At 34.9% G+C, this 23,240-nt stretch overlaps 1 protein-coding gene across 20 annotated transcripts in view; it reads left to right on the top strand.

Moving 5' to 3' along the window:
• The window catches only part of LOC123565984 (sodium/calcium exchanger 3-like), a 257,228-nt gene that overhangs the window by 211,011 nt on the left and 22,977 nt on the right, over positions 1–23,240 (top strand). For all 20 annotated transcript variants that reach the window (XM_053550277.1, XM_053550272.1, XM_053550275.1 and 17 more), the window contains 5 exons: positions 3,134–3,158; positions 3,842–3,994; positions 6,190–6,352; positions 12,624–12,747; positions 19,685–19,814. In XM_053550277.1, coding sequence (XP_053406252.1) covers positions 3,134–3,158; positions 3,842–3,994; positions 6,190–6,352; positions 12,624–12,747; positions 19,685–19,814 — 595 coding nt within the window. The remainder of the gene's footprint in view (positions 1–3,133; positions 3,159–3,841; positions 3,995–6,189; positions 6,353–12,623; positions 12,748–19,684; positions 19,815–23,240) is intronic.

Raw genomic sequence — 23,240 nt, 5'->3', positions numbered from 1 at the left:
TGGTTAAGTTTTTCGTACCAGTTTATATTTTGTGTAAAGTGTTTGACAAATGGCTTTGAAACTTTTATATCTTGTTCAGTATTATAGTCTCTATCAATAGGCGAGAGTACATAACTCTGTCATCTTTTTTGGCTGAATTATGGCCCTTTTTGAAATTGGAAATTGGTTCTGTTTTGGTATATGTCCATGTTTTGTCAAGACTATAAAATTATTTTGACATATGGCTTTTAAACTTTAAACATTTGTTTATCATTATGATTTCCATCTGTAGGCAAGAGTACATAACTCTGACAACTATTTTGGCTGAATTATGGCCCTTTTTTCGACTTCGAAATTTTTGTCAAAACTATTTGAACTGTGGCTTTGAAACTTTTAACACTAGTATATCAACATGATTTCCATCTGTAGGCAGTGTACATAACTCTGTCAACTATTTTGACTGAATTATGACCCTTTTTGGACTTGGAAATTAGTTAAATTTTTCATACAAGTCCATATTTTGCCTAACATATAACTTAATAACATATTTGCCATCATGGTCACACATTGCCATTTAGTGCAAGACTAATCGAAATCCACAAATACAGGAACATTTTTTGCTGAATCCATTTTTTTCTTTTGTCTGAAAATCTGTGGAAATATTTTGACCCCATTCTTCAATCAATTCTTCGAATAGTCGAGCGCGCTGTCATCCGACAGCTCTTGTTGTCAAGCCCGCTTGCGGGAGCGAAGACATAGTTGTCCAAATGGCTGTTCGGTGTATATCCGTGCATGCGTCTGTCTGAATTTGTTTGTCCGGACCATAACTTTTACATGCATGGAGCAATCTTGTTTATATTTCGCATGAATGTTAACCTCAGTGAGACAGAGTGTCTTGCACAAACCACAGGTTCCTATCTCAAAGTTCAAGGTCACAGTTGGAGGTCAAAGGTCATGTCAGATCTTGTCTGGCTCATAACTTTGACATGCATTGAGGAATCTTGTTTATATTTGGCATGAATGTTAACCTCATTGAGACGGAGTTTTATGCACAAACCCCAGGTTCCTAATCTCAAAGATCAAGGTCAAAATTGGAGGTTAAAGGTCATGTCAGATCTTGTCCAGCCCATAACTTTGACATGCATTAAGGAATCTTGTTCATATTTTGCATGAATGTTTAACTCAATGAGACTGACTCTGTCTCAAAGGTCAAGGTCACAATTAGGGGTCAAAGGGAGGGCTGGACATGTTGCTCGTGGGCATCTAGTTTTAGAGTCAGTAGGTTAAAGGTCAAAGTCACAGTGACCTTGAGACTGACACAATAACTAAAGAATGCTTCGGCTTTCAGTCATCAAATTTCATTGGATGATTGCTTGTGGTCAGTAGTTTACCCCATTATATTCGGGGATCATTAGGTCAAAGGTCAAGGTCACAGCAAACGTTAAGACTGAAAACAGCGCAGACAGGCATATATTATTTATTTATTTATTTGGGTTTTACGGCGCACCAACACAGTATAGGTTATATGGCACCAAACAGGACTACAGATTTTGGTTTCACATCTCATTTACATCGAAATAAAAACATGAGGTATGGAATCAAAAATATGTTTCATGACTCTTGTTATATGTAACACAGAAAATGATTTAAAGTTCATATGAATATATGTGCTTAACACAAAGAGAAAAAAAGATTCAACACTACATCGAATAAGTGCATCATCACGTCCATCCAAATATGGTTTGTAGTCAAAATGAAACCATATGCATGCCCATCTTTTTCAAGGCTTTAGAATAGTTTTAACAACAGGGTAATTTTAGTTTGAAAGTAGACCATCCTTAGTGCTCTGGATTGCAGGACCAGCAGAATGATGCTGGTCAGACTGTTCACCATTGTAAAGATATTGTTATGAGGACATTTGACCTGGTAGAAAAATTTACAAAACTGAGTTTAAGGTCAGTTTAAGTATGTTGCCATGCCATTGGTCAGATTCAAGACTGCACAAAAGTAATGCTAGACTGAGCTAAATACTCAGCTTTATAACTTTGAACTTTGGGTTTTATTAATCATTGAAAAGTAGCTGGGGCTATATCCTGCCCCTCGCCTTTAATAAAACTGCTGTTCAGACACCATGTGTATGATGAAACTAATTGTTTAAGCTGAAAATAGAAACATATTTAACAGTTTAAAGATCTTCATCCTTGCATTATAATTTGTGTTAATTCCATTAGCAAGCTCCAGAAATCTTGTTATTAAATTTCGTAACCTGAATAAACGAATTATAATAAAAGCAATTACATGTCTGAAAAATGGCATTAAACTGTCTTACTTCTCAACATACAGATATCCAAAATTATTATGTGCACACAGTTATTGCAATATTTCTAGAACTATAGATAGGCCTGTTGCAAAAGTGCATTTTACCCCCATTTTATGCTTGAGAACACTGCATTATGATTACATTTTATCTTATTGTCTTTTTGAATTGTCTAACTTTATTCTTATACATTTTCAGATTTAGTTAAACTCATAAAAATGATCATTAAGTGACTATCTGTCAGTTTCCTTCAAATCAATCTGTTCTGTTAAAAAACATGGATGCCAGTGGGGCAGGTATGGCTATATAGAAAACTTTCAAAGTCTTCTTCTCTGACACTACTGGCTTGATTTCAAGATAAATTAACAACATTGTTTCTTTAAAAACATGGCAGCCAGTTGGGGGGAGTGTGGGGTGGGAGCTAGTTTTCCCTGTATATGGATATTTATTCTGCTGAAACTGCTGGCCAATTTTAAAATAATGTCACAGCTTCTTTCCTGGTTACAAAATTATTCAATCCGGCTTAGTCTCTGTGTGTCAGGTGAGCAATCTAGGGCCATAATGTAATAATGCCATTATCTTGTTGTAGCTTACGTTCAGAAGAATCCCAGACAAATAAATACTGATTAAGTTCTGTTCACACTTCACCACATTAGGACTTTCATACAGTCTCCAGAGATTTAAAAAACATCAAATCATTAAATCTGTATTTCTGATTTTCTTGCACTAAATGTATCTGTTAGCGATGTTCTAAAATTTCTGGCAGTTTTGGGGTTCAATTAGTAGCTAGTGTTATTTGAAAGTTTCTCTAATATGTTTTTTGTTTATCTTTTACAGGCATTCTTCAAAAACCAATGTTCCAGTAAGTAGGTTGATTCCTTTTAATGAAGATTGATTGTGCAGAAATTAAAAATTCTTTTGAATGATTAAATGATGCGCATTATAAGAATTACAAAGGAATAGAATGCAACATTTCGTGTTATTTTGAGTTTGTGGGAATACTCACAGTACAGGTTATTTGGTGCCGAACAGGGCTAAAAGTTTTGGTTTCACATAAAATAGCAGGTATGTAATAAAAACTCATACCTGCTAGAATCAAACAGATAAAGTATTATCAAGAGCTTATGTCCTATAAACTGCTGCACACAGTAATGCAAGGTCAAGGTTATAGTGACTAAGACAGAAAAGCACCTGTTGTTTCGTGGTTCAGGAGGTAAAAGTCAAGTCCTGGTCCAGTCCAACTTCATTATAACCTGATTGTTTATAGTCAGTAAATGACCTCTGTCATGCTCATGAGCCTGTCAGATTGGTGGTTCTTCCTTGACTACTTCCAGTAGCAAAATTGGCATACGAGCATAGTTAAATATTGATGAGACTGTTAGAATAAAATGGGATGTGAATATGTAACACCAGTGTCAAAATGCAATCATACATACCATTGGTCAGATTCATTGTTGATATATTTGTCATCCCATCACATGCTAGAAATCTTAGATTTGTCTCCAAGATCTGTTTTATGATGTCATGTCCTTGTTACATTTCTAGAATGGAGATGCAGTAGCTTATTCAAAGAATGGAAATGTGAAGATCAATCCAGAGTCTGACAAACCAGTGCCAGGAGTTGTTTCAGTTGAATATGAGACAAGAGAGGGCACAGCAAAAACTGGGAAAGACTTTAGATATGTCTCTGATACTTTGGTAATTATGTCTTTTTTCACAAAGGGATATCAGATGAAATAATTCAAATTTGTGGACAATCAGTTTTGGGTCGAAACGGCTGTTTTAAGGGAGGGGGGGGGTGTCGGTGGGGAATAAATTTGTGGATGTCAACCTTTGCATGTAAAATGAATAGAATTTTACTTGTTTGTTGGGATTAAATTTTGTGGATTGACTCGATCATAAAATCCACTAGATGCTAGATAAGTTCCCATGAATGATAAGGATTTCACTGTATTTGCTTTTTCCTTGTCCATCCATCTGTCTGTCTGTATGTCTGGGTGGTCAAAATCTTATCCCTATAGTGCTTTCTAAACCACAGACAAAAATTAAGGAACAAATCTTTCTTCCACTTATTTTTATTAGAGGTCAAGTTAAAACAGGGTTTGTTCTGTGTCCAGTCCATAACTCATCCATGAAGGGATTTTGAAATAACTTGGCATAAATGTTTACCATAATGAGACGATATGTTATGCGCAAGTCCCAGACCCCTAGCTCCAAGGTCAAGGTCACAGGGATCAAAGGTTAACCAGGTCTGTTTCGTGTCCTGTCCATAACTTTGCCATCCATGAAGGGATTTTGAAATAACTTGGCATAAATGTTAACCATAATGAGACGATATGTTATGCGCAAGTCCCACACCCCTAGCTCCAAGGTCAAGGTCACAGGGATCAAAGGTTAACCAGGTCTGTTTCGTGTCCTGTCCATAACTTTGCCATCCATGAAGGGATTTTGAAATAACTTTGCATAAATGTTAACCATAATGAGACAATGTGTTGTGCGCATGACACAGACCCCTAGAAATTAAAAGTTAACATAACATGGTCTGTTTTGTGTCCGGTTCATAACTCTGCCATTCATCAAGGGATTTTGAAATTACTTGGCATAAGTGTTCCCCATATTGAGACGATGTGTCGTGCACAAGATCCAGAGCCCTAGCTCTAAGGTCAAGGTCACACTTAGAGGTTAAAGTTTAACATGGTCTGTTTCTTGTCCAGTCCATAACTGCCATCCATGAAGGGAATTTAAAATTACTTGGCATATTTTTATGATAAATTTGTCTTACTGCACTTGCTTCTCAGCATATTTTCATGTAAACAATGCAAAAATAATGAGGAATGCATTTATAGATATCTAGGTATTATAGAGAATTTTCAAAGAAATCTGCAGGTTTAAAGATAAGGTTTTACTGCATGTCTATTAAATCTAAAAGTGTGCAAGATTTAAAGCTCATGAATAACACAAAGAAGACAAGTGTTTTACTCCCACGTAAAACCAGAAAGGATTTACACAATTTTCATATGTCAGTCCACCAGCCTGTCCATTTATAAATATTTACCAGAAGTTTTAGATTACTTATTCTACCAATGCCATCTTCTAATTAGGTTTTTCTAAATTGAAAAGCTACTTATAGATTTGGGATGTTTGACAGGACATGTTAAATGGACAGGCAGATGGGCAATGGTCAGCTCAGTAACCAGTTTTGATTGAGATATTTTAAGAAAGTTTACATGGTGGTACCTTAGTAAGACCAAGGTTGGGATTGAATATGGGGTCAGAGGCATTACTGTCACAGTGTTACTAAACACAGAAAACCTGCTCAGTACATCATTGTGGGACAAAATGGATTATATGAAACTTCACCTGCAGCAATATCAAAATTAGGATTCCATAATATGTCAGGCCACGGGTTGAAAAAATTAGAAGTTTTAGCTCAGGATTGATTCTAAATTTTGCACAATACTTGCATACCTATGATACCAGAATTCTCGATAAAGAATATTTTATTTTCTGTAAAAAGGAAAGACTCATTTAGATTCTACTTTGTTTCTTTAAAAACTATTTGCTGTTAAAAATCTGGTTTTGGTTTCTGTATGCTTCAAGGCCTTTCTCTTCTTTAAAAATGACAAAGATATCTTGACAGGTTAGCTGAAAAAAAAGGAGCGTGTAAGATTGCAGAGTTGGTGGTGATTGGTTTGTTTCGTATGTAATGTCTTTCATTGCAGTTTGAAGAAAGATATTTAACTTATCTGCCACTGGTCTTGTTACTTTCACCTTTTCATGCTGGGAAGTTGCAAGTTAACTCTGTAAGAATCGAAATCCAAGAAAACTGTAGATTAATTGACTGCTGTTTAATATATGAAATTTTTATCAGATAAACAATTCTTACATTGCAGATATTTAAAGAAGATGAGTACAGGAAGACAATATCAGTACCAATTGTAAATGATAACCAGTTTGAGAATGATGTCATGTTTTACATTTTACTGAAGAATCCCACTCCAGGCACTGGCACTGGAGATCCTAGTGTGGCAACTGTAACTATTGTTGATGATGACAGTAAGTCCACACAAGCATTTTTAAGCTATTTCACTAACATTTAGGATTTTTTTTTTGTTTCAGCACCAACATTTTTATATGCATGTTTAACTTCTAACTTCTGAATAATGAACGTCTCAAAAGGTTGGGGTATATAGATTGAGGGCAATATGTTGTGTATGAAGTTACGTATGGAACTTTTAAAACAACTCTAAATGATTTATGATAAAACTCAACTACCCTATTTTTTAAAACAAATGTAGGACCCCTCTATGTGATGCATGAACTGGATTGTTTTTTATCGATTGCTGTTGCTAAAGGCAGATATATTATTGAATGAGCAAGGTCCTATGTAAGGCATGAAAAAAAGCTGTAAAACTTTAATGGCATTTAAAAGTGCTATAAATATTTAATTGTTAAACTAGTTGTGCAAACTTTACCACTTTACTGTGTAAATACAGAATTCTTACTGCTTTATTCAAGTGAAAAAAGAAAATACTTAACAAAATAAACAGTTTTACACTATAAAGAAGGTGTTTACATAAATTTCTTTTGAATATATTTCACATTTTTATGAAAGCTTGTAATGGCTGTTTAAGTTTGTTCTTCATGTTTATCCTTGTTAGTCTTAACAGTTTTGTTGTATAAAGTTATAAAAAGGAGACCAGCTAAGTGTAAACGATACAATGGGAAAACAATTCAAGTAATGGGTATGTCAAAAGTTTTTCAGAAGCTATTTGCTAGAAGCTCCTCGGATACCACTTAGCAAATTTTAAACAAACTTCACAAATTTTTAAAGTGATCACTGCCAAGCTTAGATGTGCAAATCATCAGCATGTTCATCTTTGCTGATTTTCAGTGGTATTATGGCCCTTGACACCTCAAATTTTATGATGTTTTGGCCACTTCCCTTATATCATTGAGTGGATTTCTAACAAACCTTACAGAATGATCAGTGCAAAGTCTAATGATATGTATTGTGTAAGTGATATGGTTAAGTGATTTTCAGCAGAGTTACCATATGGCCCTGATTTGTCATAGTTTACATTGAGTGAAAACAGAGATGTATTTATAAATGAAAATGTATTCCTCTATCAAAATTTGTATAGATATCATACTGTTTTTGTTTTTGTTAAGTCGTAAAAAGGTTACAAAAAATTGACCACCTAAAATTGAAAGTAAAATATGAGGGTGTTCACCATGATCCCCTATAGAGTTGCCAAAGGAAAACCCTGCATATTGAAATTGGAAGAAATAGTCACACATTTAAATACTTTCATATTAAAAAAGTGTATTTTATTAAAAAAACAATACATTTGTATTAGGGATCAAACTCACTATAATGCTTTTTATTCCTTGAATACATCTTCAGCAGAATACATGAAAGGTGGAAAATGTCATTAAAATTTAGTTAAATATGATTAACCACCTTTAAAATTAATGAGAAAGGTAACTGAGACACAGAGGCAGGCCTCCTATTGGGCTTTTATTAAGTTTCTTACTTTCTTTGGATGAGATAGGATTCAGTAATCTCATGCCAGAGTGTATATTTATTTTCCTTCTAATTCTGATAAGGCCTCCAGAAAATTGTTTATTGTAAGTGGTAAGATACCAAAAATGAAGAGAGAGCCACTCTGACAGACTTCATCACTTATTTTGCTACAGTACATAATATATTACAAAAGAAATAGACAAGAGTTTCTCATTATGTATTTCACTTTTTCTACCTTCTATACAGGCGGTAAAGGTAATGATTAACCTACTGAAACTTATTTAGAATTATTTGACTGTTCATGTTGGAGCTTTTTGTTCTGTTTATCATTATTATTGCAGACTGATTACCAGATCGTACGTCTTCCCATCTGTTGAAAGAAAAAAAATTACATAAAATTTACTTCAGAATAGTTTAAAACCAAAGTTTGGGATATTTTTTTAACTTTCTGGGCGAATGATGCACAGATTTTTGCTTTGATTTCTGGTTCATTTATTTGATGTGTATAACAAACTAAGTATCTGGTAATTCCTTTGACAAATGGTTGACAGTCTGCTTTTTTAGTTCTGGAAGATAATCCTCTGTTTATCAAGCAACTCTTTAGAATATATAAGCACATGTTACACCCTTTGCAGCACTAAGTGTTAACATAACTTTTGATAACTTTACTGACAAATGTCACAAACATTTAGTTCATAGTCAGTAGTTTGAACTTATTTATGATAATTTGTAAATTTTGTTTGTTTCAAACCATATGTGTGTATTCTTCCCTATTAGGTAAACAGTTGTGCGACCAATGGTTTCGTATGCATAGAGCCTGCCACCAACTGTAATGTTAGGGAATTGTTGTATGACCTGGTATCCAACGACCTGCAGTCTTAGAAAGTTGTAACCTTGAACTTTAGTTAAAGGATCTTTCAGCACATTCTGCATATCTTCTGCTTGACTGACACCTATAACTGACTTATTATATACCTATATAAATTCTGTAAAAAATCGGCTTGTATTTCACAATTAAATATGAACAGACAGAAAAAAAATCTGTATTGTACCTTTTAAATTCCGTATTGTACCTTTTGTATTGTATGCTGCTACAAACTTTCATTAATATGCATGGCCTGACACAGTTCTGTATATAGCACACATAAAAACCACTTAATTCCATTTTAATATCGATAAACATTGAAGATTTTCGTTCAATAACAAAACAGCAAACAAAAAGGTAGAGGTATATAATAAAAGGGTCATTTTAACTGTAGCTGGATCTGGGGTTTTGTATTCAGCTCTCGTGGATTTTGCCAGGTCGGATAACACTCAGCGCTTGCGCGCCTTGTGAGATCCGATCTGGCAAAAATCTACTCGAGCCAAATACAGTAAAATTCCTACTTACGACCACGCCGAAATTACGACCGCACCGCTAATACGACCGATTTTGCAAAGAACGGAATATTTCCTTCTTAAAACCAATGGTCGTTTGTCCGAAAATGCGACCAGACCGCTAATCCACTAATGCGACCACCAATTTCAGAACTGTTTGATTTTTTTCACGCTTAATTAATCACCGCAATTACGACCACTAAAATTTTTCTGTATGTTACCGCGAATCGCCACAGGAATTAACACGTGTGACATCGTGTTAACACGTTTAGCGTTGCACATTGTGTATTTATCCGTTGATAGCTAACAAGTCTTTTAAACATTATCAAAACAACGTATCAAACTGTTTGATTGTCTGAAATTGTTATTTAAAGATGTTTGGTGTTTTACATCGCTATTTTAACATAAGAAATTATTGAAATAATTAATTTGTTTGTAATTAGACAAATGCCCGTTGATCGAATTGACTGGATTAAAACGGATTTAATTAGATATAAACGGTGTTTGTTTGTTATTATTAATGTAAATATGTTTGGGATTTCAGCGGAGAATGAAGTTTGAAAAGGTTTGATATTGTTGTAATTGTCTTTAATTGAACAAAATTCAAATCATTATCAGATAAGTGCGTCCTTAATTAATACACAGTTTGATCCGTATTTTTTTTTTATTAACACAAGTATTTAAGGCTAATGAAATGCTTATCTTTAACAGTCTTCTTTCGTATCTGATACTAACATATATAGCCATGGAAAAACAAACAAGAGCACCGCCTTGCGGGTGCTGACGCTCATCTGATTTTTTTTTGTGTAATAGAAATATTGTCCTACCCATGATTTTCTAAGTCTAAAAAGGGCCATCATTCTTGCAAAAAGCAGGATAGAGTTATGATTCTTGATGTACAGTGTCCACTTATGATGGTGAAAAACTGTTGCAACTTAAAGCAATAGCTTTGATAGTTTAGGATAAAAGCTGACCTAAACATAAAACTTAACCAAGAAAACTGATTTTCTAAGTCCAAAAGGGGCAATAATTCTTGCAGAAAGCAAGATGGAGTTATGTTTCTTGATGTACAGGGTCTGCTTATGATGGTGAACAAGTATTCCAAGTTTCAAAGCAATAGCTTTGATAGTTTAGGAGAAAAGTTGACCTAAACATAAAACTTAACCAAGAAATATGATATTTTCTAAGTCCAAAAGGGGCCATAAATCTTGCAAAAAGCAGGATGGAGTTATGTTTCTTGCTGTACAGGGTCAGCTTATGATGGTGAACAAGTGTAGCAAGTTTTAAAGCAATAGCTTTGATAGTTTAGGATAAAAGCTGACCTAAACATAAAACTTAACCAAGAAAACTGATTTTCTAAGTCCAAAAGGGGCAATAATTCTTGCAAAAAGCAAGATGGAGTTATGTTTCTTGATGTACAGGGTCTGCTTATGATGGGTGACCAAATATTCCAAGTTTCAAAGCAATAGCTTTGATAGTTTAGGAGAAAAGTTGACCTAAACATAAAACTTAACCAAGAAATATGATATTTTCTAAGTACAAAAGGGGCCATAAATCTTGCAGAAAGCAAGATGGAGTTATGTTTCTTGCTATACAGGGTCAGCTTATGATGATGAACAAGTATTCCAAGTTTCAAAGCAATAGCTTTGCTAGTTTAGGAGTAAAGCTAAACTAAACATAAAACTTAACCAGGCAACGCCGACGCCGACAACCGCTCAAGTGATGACAATAACTCATCATTTTTTTTTTTTCAAAAAATCAGATGAGCTAAAAACTGAAAGAGTTAAGTTTGAAAGATAAAGTTGAACTAATTAACCATAGTAATGGTTGAAGTCAAAACCTTCCCCGTATAGCCTTGTCCACTAATCAGACCAGACCACTAATAAGACAAGTTTTACAAAGAACCATGGGTGGTCTTAATAGTGGAATTCTACTGTACAACATCCCGGATTGAGCTACTGTTATAATAACCCTATTATATCTGCACTATAAATCATATCAGTTTAAACCTATGCTTGCGGTCATAAGTTCTATGCATTTTTCAGTCATAATGAATAAAGACATAGCTAGTGGTTGCTTGAAATTCAGATGAGGTACTTCTTGAGTAAATTGTGCATTACTTCAGATTATTTTCAGGCTGAAAACTGCCCTTTGTTACATTTAATGCAGTAGGTCACTGAGATTGTTAGAGTTTTTTCTAGGATATTCAGTTCCTTCAGTGTTTTGTTGTAGAATTTAAGAGTGAATTCAAATGCATATTACTGAAATTAGTATAGTATTAGCATTCAGCAATTTGAGTTAGTAAATATTGTCATTTTTGGCTTCCCTCCATTTCAAAAATAGTTTGTTCTAGATGTAGCCAAAATTGTGAAATTCAGCACTTTGCTGCTGATATAAAGCCTCCCAGTTTAACTTTCCTGTTCTAGTAGAGCAATAAATTTGATGCCTACAGTTGATGAGAGAATCGAGGATATCCCTAAAGATTGTGTGTCAGGCTCAAAGCATGCAAAATTTAACATTCCCTGTTACAGTTTGATGGAAGACAAATATCTGAAGTCAGTTTTCCTCAGTGAGGAAGTTACCATTTATAGGTTGGGAAAAAAACCATAAGTTTGTATTGGTCCAGACTGGAGTAATATTAGGTTGGTTGACTGACTGCCCTAACATAACTCAAGAAGGGAGGAATACATGCCAAGTCTGCTACAGCGGGACAATTTCTTCAGCCAGAAAAACTAATACTTTCAGTGCTGTCAGTTGGATGTTAGTCTTTTCACGTCTTGATATTGTTAATATTGAAAAGTGTAAACATCTTTTGTTCTTATCTGAATTATCAATTTATTTTAAGTTGAGAATGAAGTCTAAGCATTGATTACATATCAGGACTGTAGCCAGAAATTTCATCAGTTGTTACATATCAGACAAATCATGCAAACACTATACTAGAAACTAGATTTCATTATCAGAGAATGTCAGACAATGTGAAGATTCCTGTAATTGAACCAGGAATATTTGATAGATCAGTTGTATCTGATCTAAATTTTTAATGTAACAGGCATTTGTCAACAAACTGGAAAAGCTCAAAAAGCTGTTCCATGATAATTTTGATGTGTTTACTTAAAATGTGCTGAGTATGAAAATTGCTTTCAGATAAAGTTAATTTTATGCAACATGGTAGAATGTTTTTCAGTCTGTAGTTTTGATTGGTATGTTATCACTTTAAGGTAACACAGACTAGGCTAATAAATATGAAGTAAGTTGTGCTTACAGTAAGTATGTGTTATTTATTTAAGTGCTGATGTTATTTGTGTGATTTTTTTTGGCCAGCTTGACCAGTCTTCTTTCTGGCTGGAAATAAGTGTGATGTGATGTTCTCCTGTGTAGATTTCTGTATAAAGACTATAATTATATTCTCCTATGTTTCAGATCCAGGAGAGTTTCAATTTGATGAAGATCATTGTATTGCTGATCTCAGTGAATGGAAGGTGACAACCAAGGTCATACGTGACAATGGCTTCGATGGTGTGGTCTCTCTTGAATATGCAACTATGTAAGTAATTATTCACGTATCCTGGTTATGTTACAACTGCATTGAGGCACAATAAAACCAAAGCTTTCTTGTTGTATGAAAATATGAAAAACATGTTTGATGACTGCATTCTTACTGATGCATATAATTTGTTACCATGTTCCTGTATTTATGAATTGGCAGTAGATTATTGTAATGAGATCTTCAGATACTAAAAGTCTGACAGGTTGTAATTATGAAGCAAATTTACGGCAGCATATAACTATAACAGGCATAGAATTTGAATTAGACAATTTTTGGCATTTTCCTGCTAGGTCTGTAACTTTGTCATTCATGGATGGATGCTATTATTAAATAGAACTTGATATGAATAATAAGCATGATATAACCATGTGCCTTGTTTATGAACCATAAGTCTACCCCTTTAAGTTTTGAGGTATCTCCTTTATTGAATATCCATCTGGATTTTGTGTTCAGTCTGTAAATTTGTCAACCATAGATGGATTTCAAAAACATTTGGCACAGTGATCAGTATGACAAGACCATGAGTCACATGCAAGAACCATAACCCGACCCTCCTAACTCTGAGTTATCTCCCTTTTAATTTTCTAGTCCAGGGCATAACTCTTAAAACTACTATAGGGATTTTTTTGCAAATTGCATATAATGATAGAGGACAATTTAGAAGAAGTGCATTGTACATGGACCATAACTCAAACTAACTTTTGTTTTCAGTTATCTCTATTTGTACCCCCCCCCCCCTGAATATATATCTATATATCTCGATTCGCAGTGAGCATTTTTTTTTTAGCCCACCATCATCATGATGGTGGGCTATTCAAATCACTCTGCATCCGTGGTCCGTCCGTCCGTTAACAATTTCTCGTTATCGCATCTCCTCGGAAACTACTGGGGGTGTTTTGACCAAACTTTGTCAGAATGATGTATTGGTACCCTAGTTGTAAGGGGGGGTATACTGGTTTCAGGTTGTCTGTCTGTCCGTAGACGCAATCTTGTGCGCACCATCTCTCCTTATCCCCTTGACAGAATTTAATGAAACTTCACACAAGTGATCAGTACCAACAGTAGTTGTGCATGGGGCATGTTAGGTTCTTTTAGAAAAAAAATTTGCAGAGTTATGGGACTTTGTTTTTTTGTTACTATACTATATACATAGACACAATCTTGTGCGCACCATCTCTCCTCATTCCATGGACACAATTTAATGAAACTTCACACAAGTGATCAGTACCAACAGTAGTTGTGCATGGGGCATGTTAGGTTCTTTTAGAAAAAAAATTTGCAGAGTTATGGGACTTTGTTTTTTTGTTACTATAATATATACATAGACACAATCTTGTGCGCACCATCTCTCCTCATCCCCTTGACACAATTTAATGAAACTTCACACAAGTGATCAGTAACAACAGTAGTTGTGCATGGGCATGTTAGGTTCTTTCAGAAAAAAAATTTGCAGAGTTATGGGACTTTGTTTTTTTGTTACTATACTATAGACATAGACACAATCTTGTGCGCACCATCTCTCCTCATCCCCTTGACACAATTTAATGAAACTTCACACAACTGATCAGTAACAACAGTAGTTGTGCATGGGGCATGTTAGGTTCTTTCAGCGACAAAAATTGCAGAGTTATGGGACTTTGTTTCTTGTTAACATACTATGTACATACAGTCTTCATATGCAATCTTGTGCGTGCCTAATCTACCAAACCCTTGCACACAATTTAATGAAACTTCACACAAGTGATCAGTACCAACCCTAGTTGTGCATGGGGCATGTTACATTCTTTTAGATAAATATTCTGCATAGTTATGGGACTTTGTTTTTTTGTTACTATACTGTATACATACAGTCTATATACATACAGTCCACATAATTATGCAGTCTTGTGTGTGTCAAATTGCAATGTACTGTGTCAGTGCATGCGGGGGGTACATTCATCACCTTTAGTGATAGCTCTAGTTATTGTTTATTATAAAGAGCATAACTCAAAAAGTACTGAGTTTGTTATTGGGCAATTACTCTGCCATACTTATTTTTCAGTTATCTTCCTTTGCTGATTTTTTATTCAATGCATTACTCTAAAAGTACTGAATATATATCTATATATCTCGATTCGCAGTGAGCATTTTTTTTTAGCCCACCATCATCATGATGGTGGGCTATTCAAATCACTCTGCATCCGTGGTCCGTCCGTCCGTTAACAATTTCTCGTTATCGCATCTCCTCGGAAACTACTGGGGGGGTTTTGACCAAACTTTGTCAGAATGATGTATTGGTACCCTAGTTGTGTCCGTCTGAAAATCAGACTGGTTCAATAATTGTTTAGTGAGTTATGGCCCTTTGTTTATTTCTATTATTTACATATATTTATATAGGGAAAAACTTTGAAAATCTTTTTGTCCAAAACCACAGAGCCTAGGGCTTTGATATTTGGTTTGAAGCATCATCTAGTGGTCCTCTACCAAGATGATTCAAATTCTTTCCCTGGGGTCTAATATGGCCCCGCCCCGGGGGTCACATGGTTTATATAGACTTATATAGGGAAAAACTTTGAAAAACCTCTTATTCAAAACCATAGGGCCTAGGGCTTTGATATTTTGTGTGTGACATCATCTAGTGGTCTTCTACTAAGATTGTTCAAATTATCCCCCTGGGGTCAAATATGGCTCCGCCCTGGGGGATCACATGGTTTACATAGACTTATATAGGGAAAAACTTTTAAAATCTTCTTGTCCAAACCACAAAACCTAGGGCTTTGGCATTTGTAATGTAGCATCATCTAGTGGTTCTCTACCAATTTTGTTCAAATTAGCCCCCTAGGGTCAAATATGGCCCCGCCCTGGGGGTCACATGGTTCATATAGACTTATATAGGGAAAAGCTTTTAAAAACCTACAACATTCAAATTTGGACCACATGTATGGTTTTGAGTGGCAAGATGAACCTTGACATGAGTTGACCTTGATTTTGACCTAGTGACCTACTTTCACATTTCTCAAGCTACAGCTTTCAAATTTGGACCACATGCATAGTTTTGTGCACTGAAAAAAAGTTTGACATTGACCTAGTGACCTACTTTCACATTTTTGAAGGTACAGGCTTCAAATTTGGACCACATGCATAGTTTTGTGTTCGGAAATGAATTTTGACCTAGTGACCTACTTTCACATTTTTGAAGCTACAGCCTTCAAAGTTGGACCACATGCATAGTTTTGTGTACCGAAAGAAACTTTGACCTTTACATTGACCTAGTGACCATGGTTCGCACAGGTCCTTGAAAGTCCTTGAATTTGATCCTAAGTCCTTGAAAAGTCCTTGATTTTTTTCATCCAAAAATCCCCTGAAAAAGTACTTGAATTTTGAAAAAAAAGGTAGAAAAATCCTTAAATTTTGCTAAAAACGGGGGTGCAATCGTATTGTAGGGGGAAAATACAAAAAAATAAATAATAAATAAGTCAAAACGAGCGAAAAAATGGTGTAAAATAAAAATACATGCACACCCACGGAGGGAACGCTAGTTGAACACCGTTTGGGTACGGAAGTTAGATACGGAACAGCGATTTTCACAACGTTAAAATATTATGCGCAAGGTCATTGTAGCGTGACTTATCAACAACAACAATGAGTGGCCCAAAAAATAAATGTAGTTTCGCCAATAAATGGCTTACACAGGATGATTATTCATCGTGGTTAAAGGAGTTTAAGTCAGACAAGCATAAGTGTATGTGATAAACTCATTGATGTCGGAACTATGGGAGAAAGTGCGTTGAAATCACACGCGAAAACAAGAAGTGAAGTCCCTTGAGGACAAATTGAAAACTAGTCTTGAGAGCTTGAAAGACTTATAAGAAACATGTACTAAGTATGTATACAGGCAAATATAGCTCATAAAAGGTAATCCCATTGAAGATCATATAACGGTTAAGAAATGCTATTGTAGCTTATGGAAAATAAAACTGTTCTGTAACTTTTCTTCTGTCATAATGCCTTAAATAAATTATGAAGAGCCTAAATGGTTTTGTAATTTAAGATTTAAAGCGATTAAAATAGTCCTTGAAAATCGATAAAAAGTCCTTGAAAAGTCCTTGAATTTTTTTTGCCAAGTCCTGTATGAACCATGGTGACCTACTTTCACATTTTTGAAGGTACAGGCTTCAAATTTGGACCACATGCATAGCTCTGTGTTCCGAAATAAAATTTGACCTTGACATTGACCTAGTGACCTACTTTCACATTTCTCAAGCTACAGCCTTCAAATTTGGACCACTTGCATAGTTTTGTGTACCGAAATGAACTTTGACCTTAAGATTGACCTAGTGACCTACTTTCACATTTCTGTAGCTACATGCTTCAAATTAAGACCACATGCATAGGATTGTGTACCGAAACAAACTTTGACCTTGACATTGACCTAGTGACTTACTTTCACATTTTTGAAGGTACAGGCTTTAAATTTAGACCACATGCATAGATTTGTGTTCTGAAGTGTAATTTAACCTTGATCTTGACTTAGTGACCTACTTTCACATTTCTCAAGCTACAGCCTTCAAATTTGGACCACTTGCATAGTTTTGTGTACCGAAATAAACTTTGACCCTAAGATTGACGTAGTGACCTACTTTCAAATTTCTCAAACTACAGCCTTCAAACTTGATGCACATGCATAGTTTTGTGTACAAAGAACTTTGTCCTTGAAATTGATCTAGTGACCTACTTTCACATTTCTCAAGCTACAGCTTTCGAATTTGGACCACATGCACAGTGTTGTGTACGGAAATGAAATTTGACCTTGAGCTAGCCAAAAATTCTTGAAATTTGGAACACTCAAAAATGGCACATTGGTGGGTGCCAAGATCACTCTGTGATCTCTTGTTTTTTGTAGAGCTAATAATTTGTTCAGCAATTGCAGAGAAATTAGGAGCAAAGCTTCCTTTAGTCACATATTTCTTAGAATTTTTTTAATCTCTCACATACAGGAGAACTTGGATATATATAATTAGATAAATTGAGTATGCAGATCTCATAATTTGTAGTTCATCATGGGTTTTAAGATTTCCACAAACGTTTTATAAAAAGTTCATCAACCAATATAGCTGTTAAAAAAAACGTGCTTTTGCGTCCAGAAGCAGCATATAGTGTAAGAGAATGTGAAAATTCATTGTAATTTGCAATTTTCGCTCTATTGGTCATACATTTTAACATTTTGCTGATTGCAAAGCGCGTCGACGTTCTAATTACCATAGTTTATGCAATAACTGCGCATCGATTTTTCATCTGTCATGATACGAATTTTATCACTAAGTCGCACTGAAACACTTGTTGCCAAAATATGTCAAAGTCACAACATGTGGTGACATGCACCAAGATATCATTGTACGTGGGGGGGAGTAAAAATGTTTATCAATAGATGAATAATACTTTTAATCATGTTGTGTACGCAATCAAGCGCATGAATCAGACAGTTGTAGTAATGTTGAAATTTGCGAACACAACTGAAACGTTAAATTTATGAAGCAGAGCGGCCAACAATGTACTTCATCTGTTTTATATGTTATGTGTACAAATGATCGCAATGCTCCAAACTGCTTAAGATAGCGGAGGTCAGAGGTAAAACATAAACATATGTGATTCCCATAACGTCAACGTCAATGTATGACCTTAAATAAGCAGAATAGAAGCTAAAGAAAAAGTCACGTTATTTTTAACAGCCCAGGATGAGCTGTATTAAAGTCATAAAATAATTGTTTAAGTTTTATGTAAATTAATAATTATGTTATGATAAAAAGTTACCAAAATTTAGCCAGATTTTGCATACCAGTTAATATTGCCAGTTCAAAGAACGCAGTATGTTGGCATGAAGAACAAGCTCCAAAATTCATTTAAGGTACTGTGAAATCATAATTTCATCAGTACGAAATTTCGTGGTTTTGGCCAAAATGACTGTTTCATGGGGACATAATTCATGGATTTCAAATTTTTGAAAAAACAGTTGTTTTTTTTCATAAATTCCACAGGAATAGATCTAGTATATCATTTTGTTTTTACATGTGAAACCTACATGTGTCAAGCAGCGCTACCAAGGTTACAGAATTTGCAATCTACGCCGCAGGAAATTAGCAAGTGATCATGTGCCAATTAACGACCGCATTATCTTGTACGACCCCTAATTTGCAAAACTTAATGAAACTGTGAAATATTCAATAAGAAAAGGCAGCACCAATTAAAGCGACAAAACCGTAGCACCTGGGATATAGTAGTACTAGTATAACCATAGTAATCCTTACATAATCTATTATAAACTGTTTGCTACACTTTCATCCAAATATTTTTTTGAAAAATGAATGCGCGTCTGCATCTAAAATCACAAGCTTGTGCATGTGTTTATTCCTGCCGAGAAACGTGTAAACTAATGTGAATTGGGTAATAATGCATCAGATGCAAATCTAGCAATTAATTTATACTATTTTAAAGTCCGAAAGTACTAGTAGTTTACTACATGCCAGTAAAAATAAAGGCTAGTGTATAAACATTGCAGAGCGGGGTTGAAAAAATTCAAATAACAGCGGCAGCTTACTACTATTTCGTATCAAACCATGGGTAAATGTCTTAATGAAATAATTGGTTTTGTTCTGACCTACGCCTATGTTTATGGAAACTACATGGAAGCTGCAGGTCAGTACTGCTGCATGCACACAACTAGGGACCAGATCGGACAGCTATGGTGTCTTTTTGGCGACATTGAGTATAATTTGCATTATCTTGGGCACAATTTGATTGTTTGGACTTAATTTCGTGATTGGGCTGAACCACGAAATCCACAAAAAATTAATCCCCCATGAATAATAATGATTTCACAGTAATTGTTCTATATGTTTTTATACCATGTTCAGTTAATTGCAACTACTACATCTCTCTAATATATATTCTTTTTCAGTGATGGCACAGCTGTAGGAGGGAAGGACCTTGGTCCCAAAGTGGACTATATTTCCCAAAAAGGGACATTAGAATTTGGCCATGCAGAAACCAGTAAAGCCATTTCCATTGACATCAATAAAGATGCAAAGGTAATCAGAAAAAAAGTTGTTTTTTTTTTTCAAGAGAAAGAAGATTAGTCTGTGAACATTATTTATAATTTGGAGTAAAGACTAAATTGAGGAAAAGGATGGACATTTTTTATTTAGTTGTATTTAATTGAGGTTTTATTCTATTTGTCCCCTTCCCTTTCAAAGGAAAGAAGGTACATTGTTTTGCTCATGTCAGTCAGTTAATTGGTCCTTGGTACATTTTTCACTTTCATGTCAATAACTAGATAATTTAAACCATGAGCTTCAAGGTGGAATAGTTGTTAAGGTTTCTGCTGCTCATTCCAGAGGTCAGTAGTTACCTATAGACTGAAAATGGTTTCAGGGCACAGGGTAGTTGAAAGGTCATGGTCATAGCAAACTTGAGATTAAAAAGTAAGCTCAGTGTTACTTTAGACAGGCCATCATATGGGGCAAAACTGTTTGAAAAACAATTCTCGTTTAGTCTTTGTCTGAATCATGTAGGCCATTATGAAAGGATATAATTATACAAGTTTTATGCTCATTGCCTGTCAGATCATGTTTGTTACTTTTTTTCTTTCTTTTTTTGTTAGTACATGTACAAGTTCACAAATGAAAAGAACAACTCATTCTGTAGTGTTCTTTTCAACATGAAAAACAGCAATTTATGTTATTGCATGAATTATCACAACCTAACAGCTAGAATATTTAGTATTATTCTTATCATTGGTTGAAATAGATAAGAACTGTAAGAAGTACATCTTCGCATTTCAAGTCTTCTTTAATTTTCATATAGATGTGCCCTGTTTTGTTTAATCAGTTTTTGTTACAGCTTTTACATAAATTGCTTTTTTTTATTCACTGCCTCTATTTACAGTTTTTTTACTAGTCCTATGTTGCAGATAAAACACATCATGGGTTTGGTCATTGCATGTATTATTCAGTACTCTCTAAAGTCCTTTACTGTGTTCTCTCAATTGTAAGCCAAAATAAAGTTGATTAAAAAGTAGTGAGTAATAATTTATGTGAAATAAAAAAGTTATGAGAGCCAAGCAGAAAAAAAAAAAACCTATTTTATTTATTAGTTTTCATCATCAAAACATTCTCCTTGTTAACTGTTGTCAGATCTTTGAACTACACTTCCAGCATGCCAAGTTTTTATTTTCTTTTGGCAGTTTAAACAAAGACTGCATGTCTAAAACCATCTGTATCATCCTCTTAATGTAAATAAATAGTCACGTTAACTTCTTCAACGTATTTTATAATTTTATTCTGTAGTGAAATTAATTAGAATTAAAATTTGTTGGATAAAAAGTTATGAAAGTACCCTATAGAACTTGTCTGAACAGACATAATGTAGTATTGATTGTCATTAAAAAGCCACCATCCAACAAAGAAATGAACAAAATTTTAAGTTCTTGCCATAATGAGATGTAAATAGTTTTGAAACTTGAAGAAGTAATTTTGATTATTTTCATTTTAATTCATTTAGGATCAAGGTATGAAAGTGGTGGATCTAAATTTCTAAGCTTTTTAAAATTGACTTGTTTTTGTATATAGTGCTTACATTATTCTTGGCATGTATGCATGTCAGCTTTGATAATGCAGTAGAAAATACCTAAAATACATGTACCTTATGTACTGTGTATATTCCAGTATGAAATCCAACAATTGTTGCAGTTTGTACAATATTAAAGTATGAAGAATTATAATTAGTCATATATTTAAGAAGTTCAGAAAATAAAAATGATGTTATTTTAAATCAGTTTTTATACCATGTTGGTTAACATTTGGTATAGATCTTTGCATCCCCCCCCCCCCCAACAACCACAAGCAACTCCCTCTTCATTTGTTCATTCAGAATTAGATGTACAGTCTAACTTTGTCATCCCTATGGATTTAAATATTACTTTGCACTAACTTTTCCCCATATAATTATATGTTAATCCAAGTCCTAGCTCCCTGGCTCAAAGTCAATGTCACACTTTGAGGCCAAAGTCAAGAGGGCTTTTTTCATTAGGTCTGTACTTAACCCGTACAAGGATTATGTATATTTTGCAAAATGTTCCCAATAATCAACAGTGCGTCATGACCAAACCATAGCTCAAAGGAGGTCACACGTTAGTGTCAAATGTCAGTATGTTTTTTTTCTGTCAGTTTATAACTTGTCATTCTTGAAGATTTTAATTCTTTTGGCACAATTTATCCTGTAATAAGGCAGTATGTCATGCATACCACCCAGACCCCTAGCCCAAAGGTCATGGTCACACTGAGTTCAAAGTCATATTGTGTTTTTCACTCCTGGCCATAATCTGCCATTGTTGAACTAGGCACAAATGTATCCCATAATGAATACATGTCATGACAACACTCAAACTTGCTCAGAGGTCAAGTCACACTTGAGTAAATTCAGAAGTGTTTTCATGTCTGGTACATGAGTCTCCTGAAGGATTCTAATATTACTTGCCAATGTTATCAAATGTGATGATGTGTCATGTAACACCCAGACCTGTTACTGAAGTCATACTCTGATCATAGTCAAGTTTTTTCCTGCTTGCGCATAGTCTGCATCCATCAGGGATTTTATATCCCAAACAATCCCCATAACAACAGTATACTTCACACACCTAGACCCTAACTCAAATTCAGGTCCACTTGGCAGTCAAGTAAATAGGGGTTTTACTCTGTTCTACCCAGTTAACTCTGCCATCCATCAAGGGATTTTATTATTTTTTGGCACAAATGTTTCCCATAATGAGACAACTTGTCATGCACAACTCCCAGACCTTACTCAAGATCAGGTCACACAACAGTCAATGTTCAACTCCATTACGAGTTGATCAGCCCTAATAGCATCCGGTACCTTTTGCTCAGTGACTTTTGTGATCGCCCTGGTCCATCGTCCGTCCTCCATCACGTCAACAAGTTTGCGTTAACATCTAAGGTCCAAATTTGGCCCAGTCTTAATGAAACTTGGTCAGAATGTTACCCTCAATAAAATCTTGGACGAGTTTGATATTGGGTCATCTGGGGTCAAAAACTAGGTCACCAGGTCAAATCAAAGGAAAAGCTTGTTAACACTCTGGAGGTCACAATTTTGGCCCAATCTTAATGAAACTTGGTCAGAATGTTACCCTCAATAAAATCTTGGATGTGTTCGATATTGGGTCATCTGGGGTCAAGAACTAGGTCACCAGGTCAAACCAAAGGAAAAGCTTGTTAACACTGTAGAGGTCACAATTTTGGCCCAATCTTAATGAAACTTGGTCAGAATGTTACCCTCAATAAAATTTTGGACGAGTTTGATATTGGGTCATCTGGGATCAAAAACTAGGTCACCAGGTCAAATCAAAGGAAAAGCTTGTTAACACTGTAGAGGCCACATTTATGACAGTATCTTCATGAAACTTGGTCAGAATGTTAACCTTGATGATCTTCAGGTCCAGT

The sequence above is a fragment of the Mercenaria mercenaria genome, chromosome 8, assembly GCF_021730395.1.
Source record: "Mercenaria mercenaria strain notata chromosome 8, MADL_Memer_1, whole genome shotgun sequence".
Taxonomy (NCBI): domain Eukaryota; kingdom Metazoa; phylum Mollusca; class Bivalvia; order Venerida; family Veneridae; genus Mercenaria; species Mercenaria mercenaria.
This window is presented reverse-complemented; position numbering and strand designations above follow the sequence as displayed.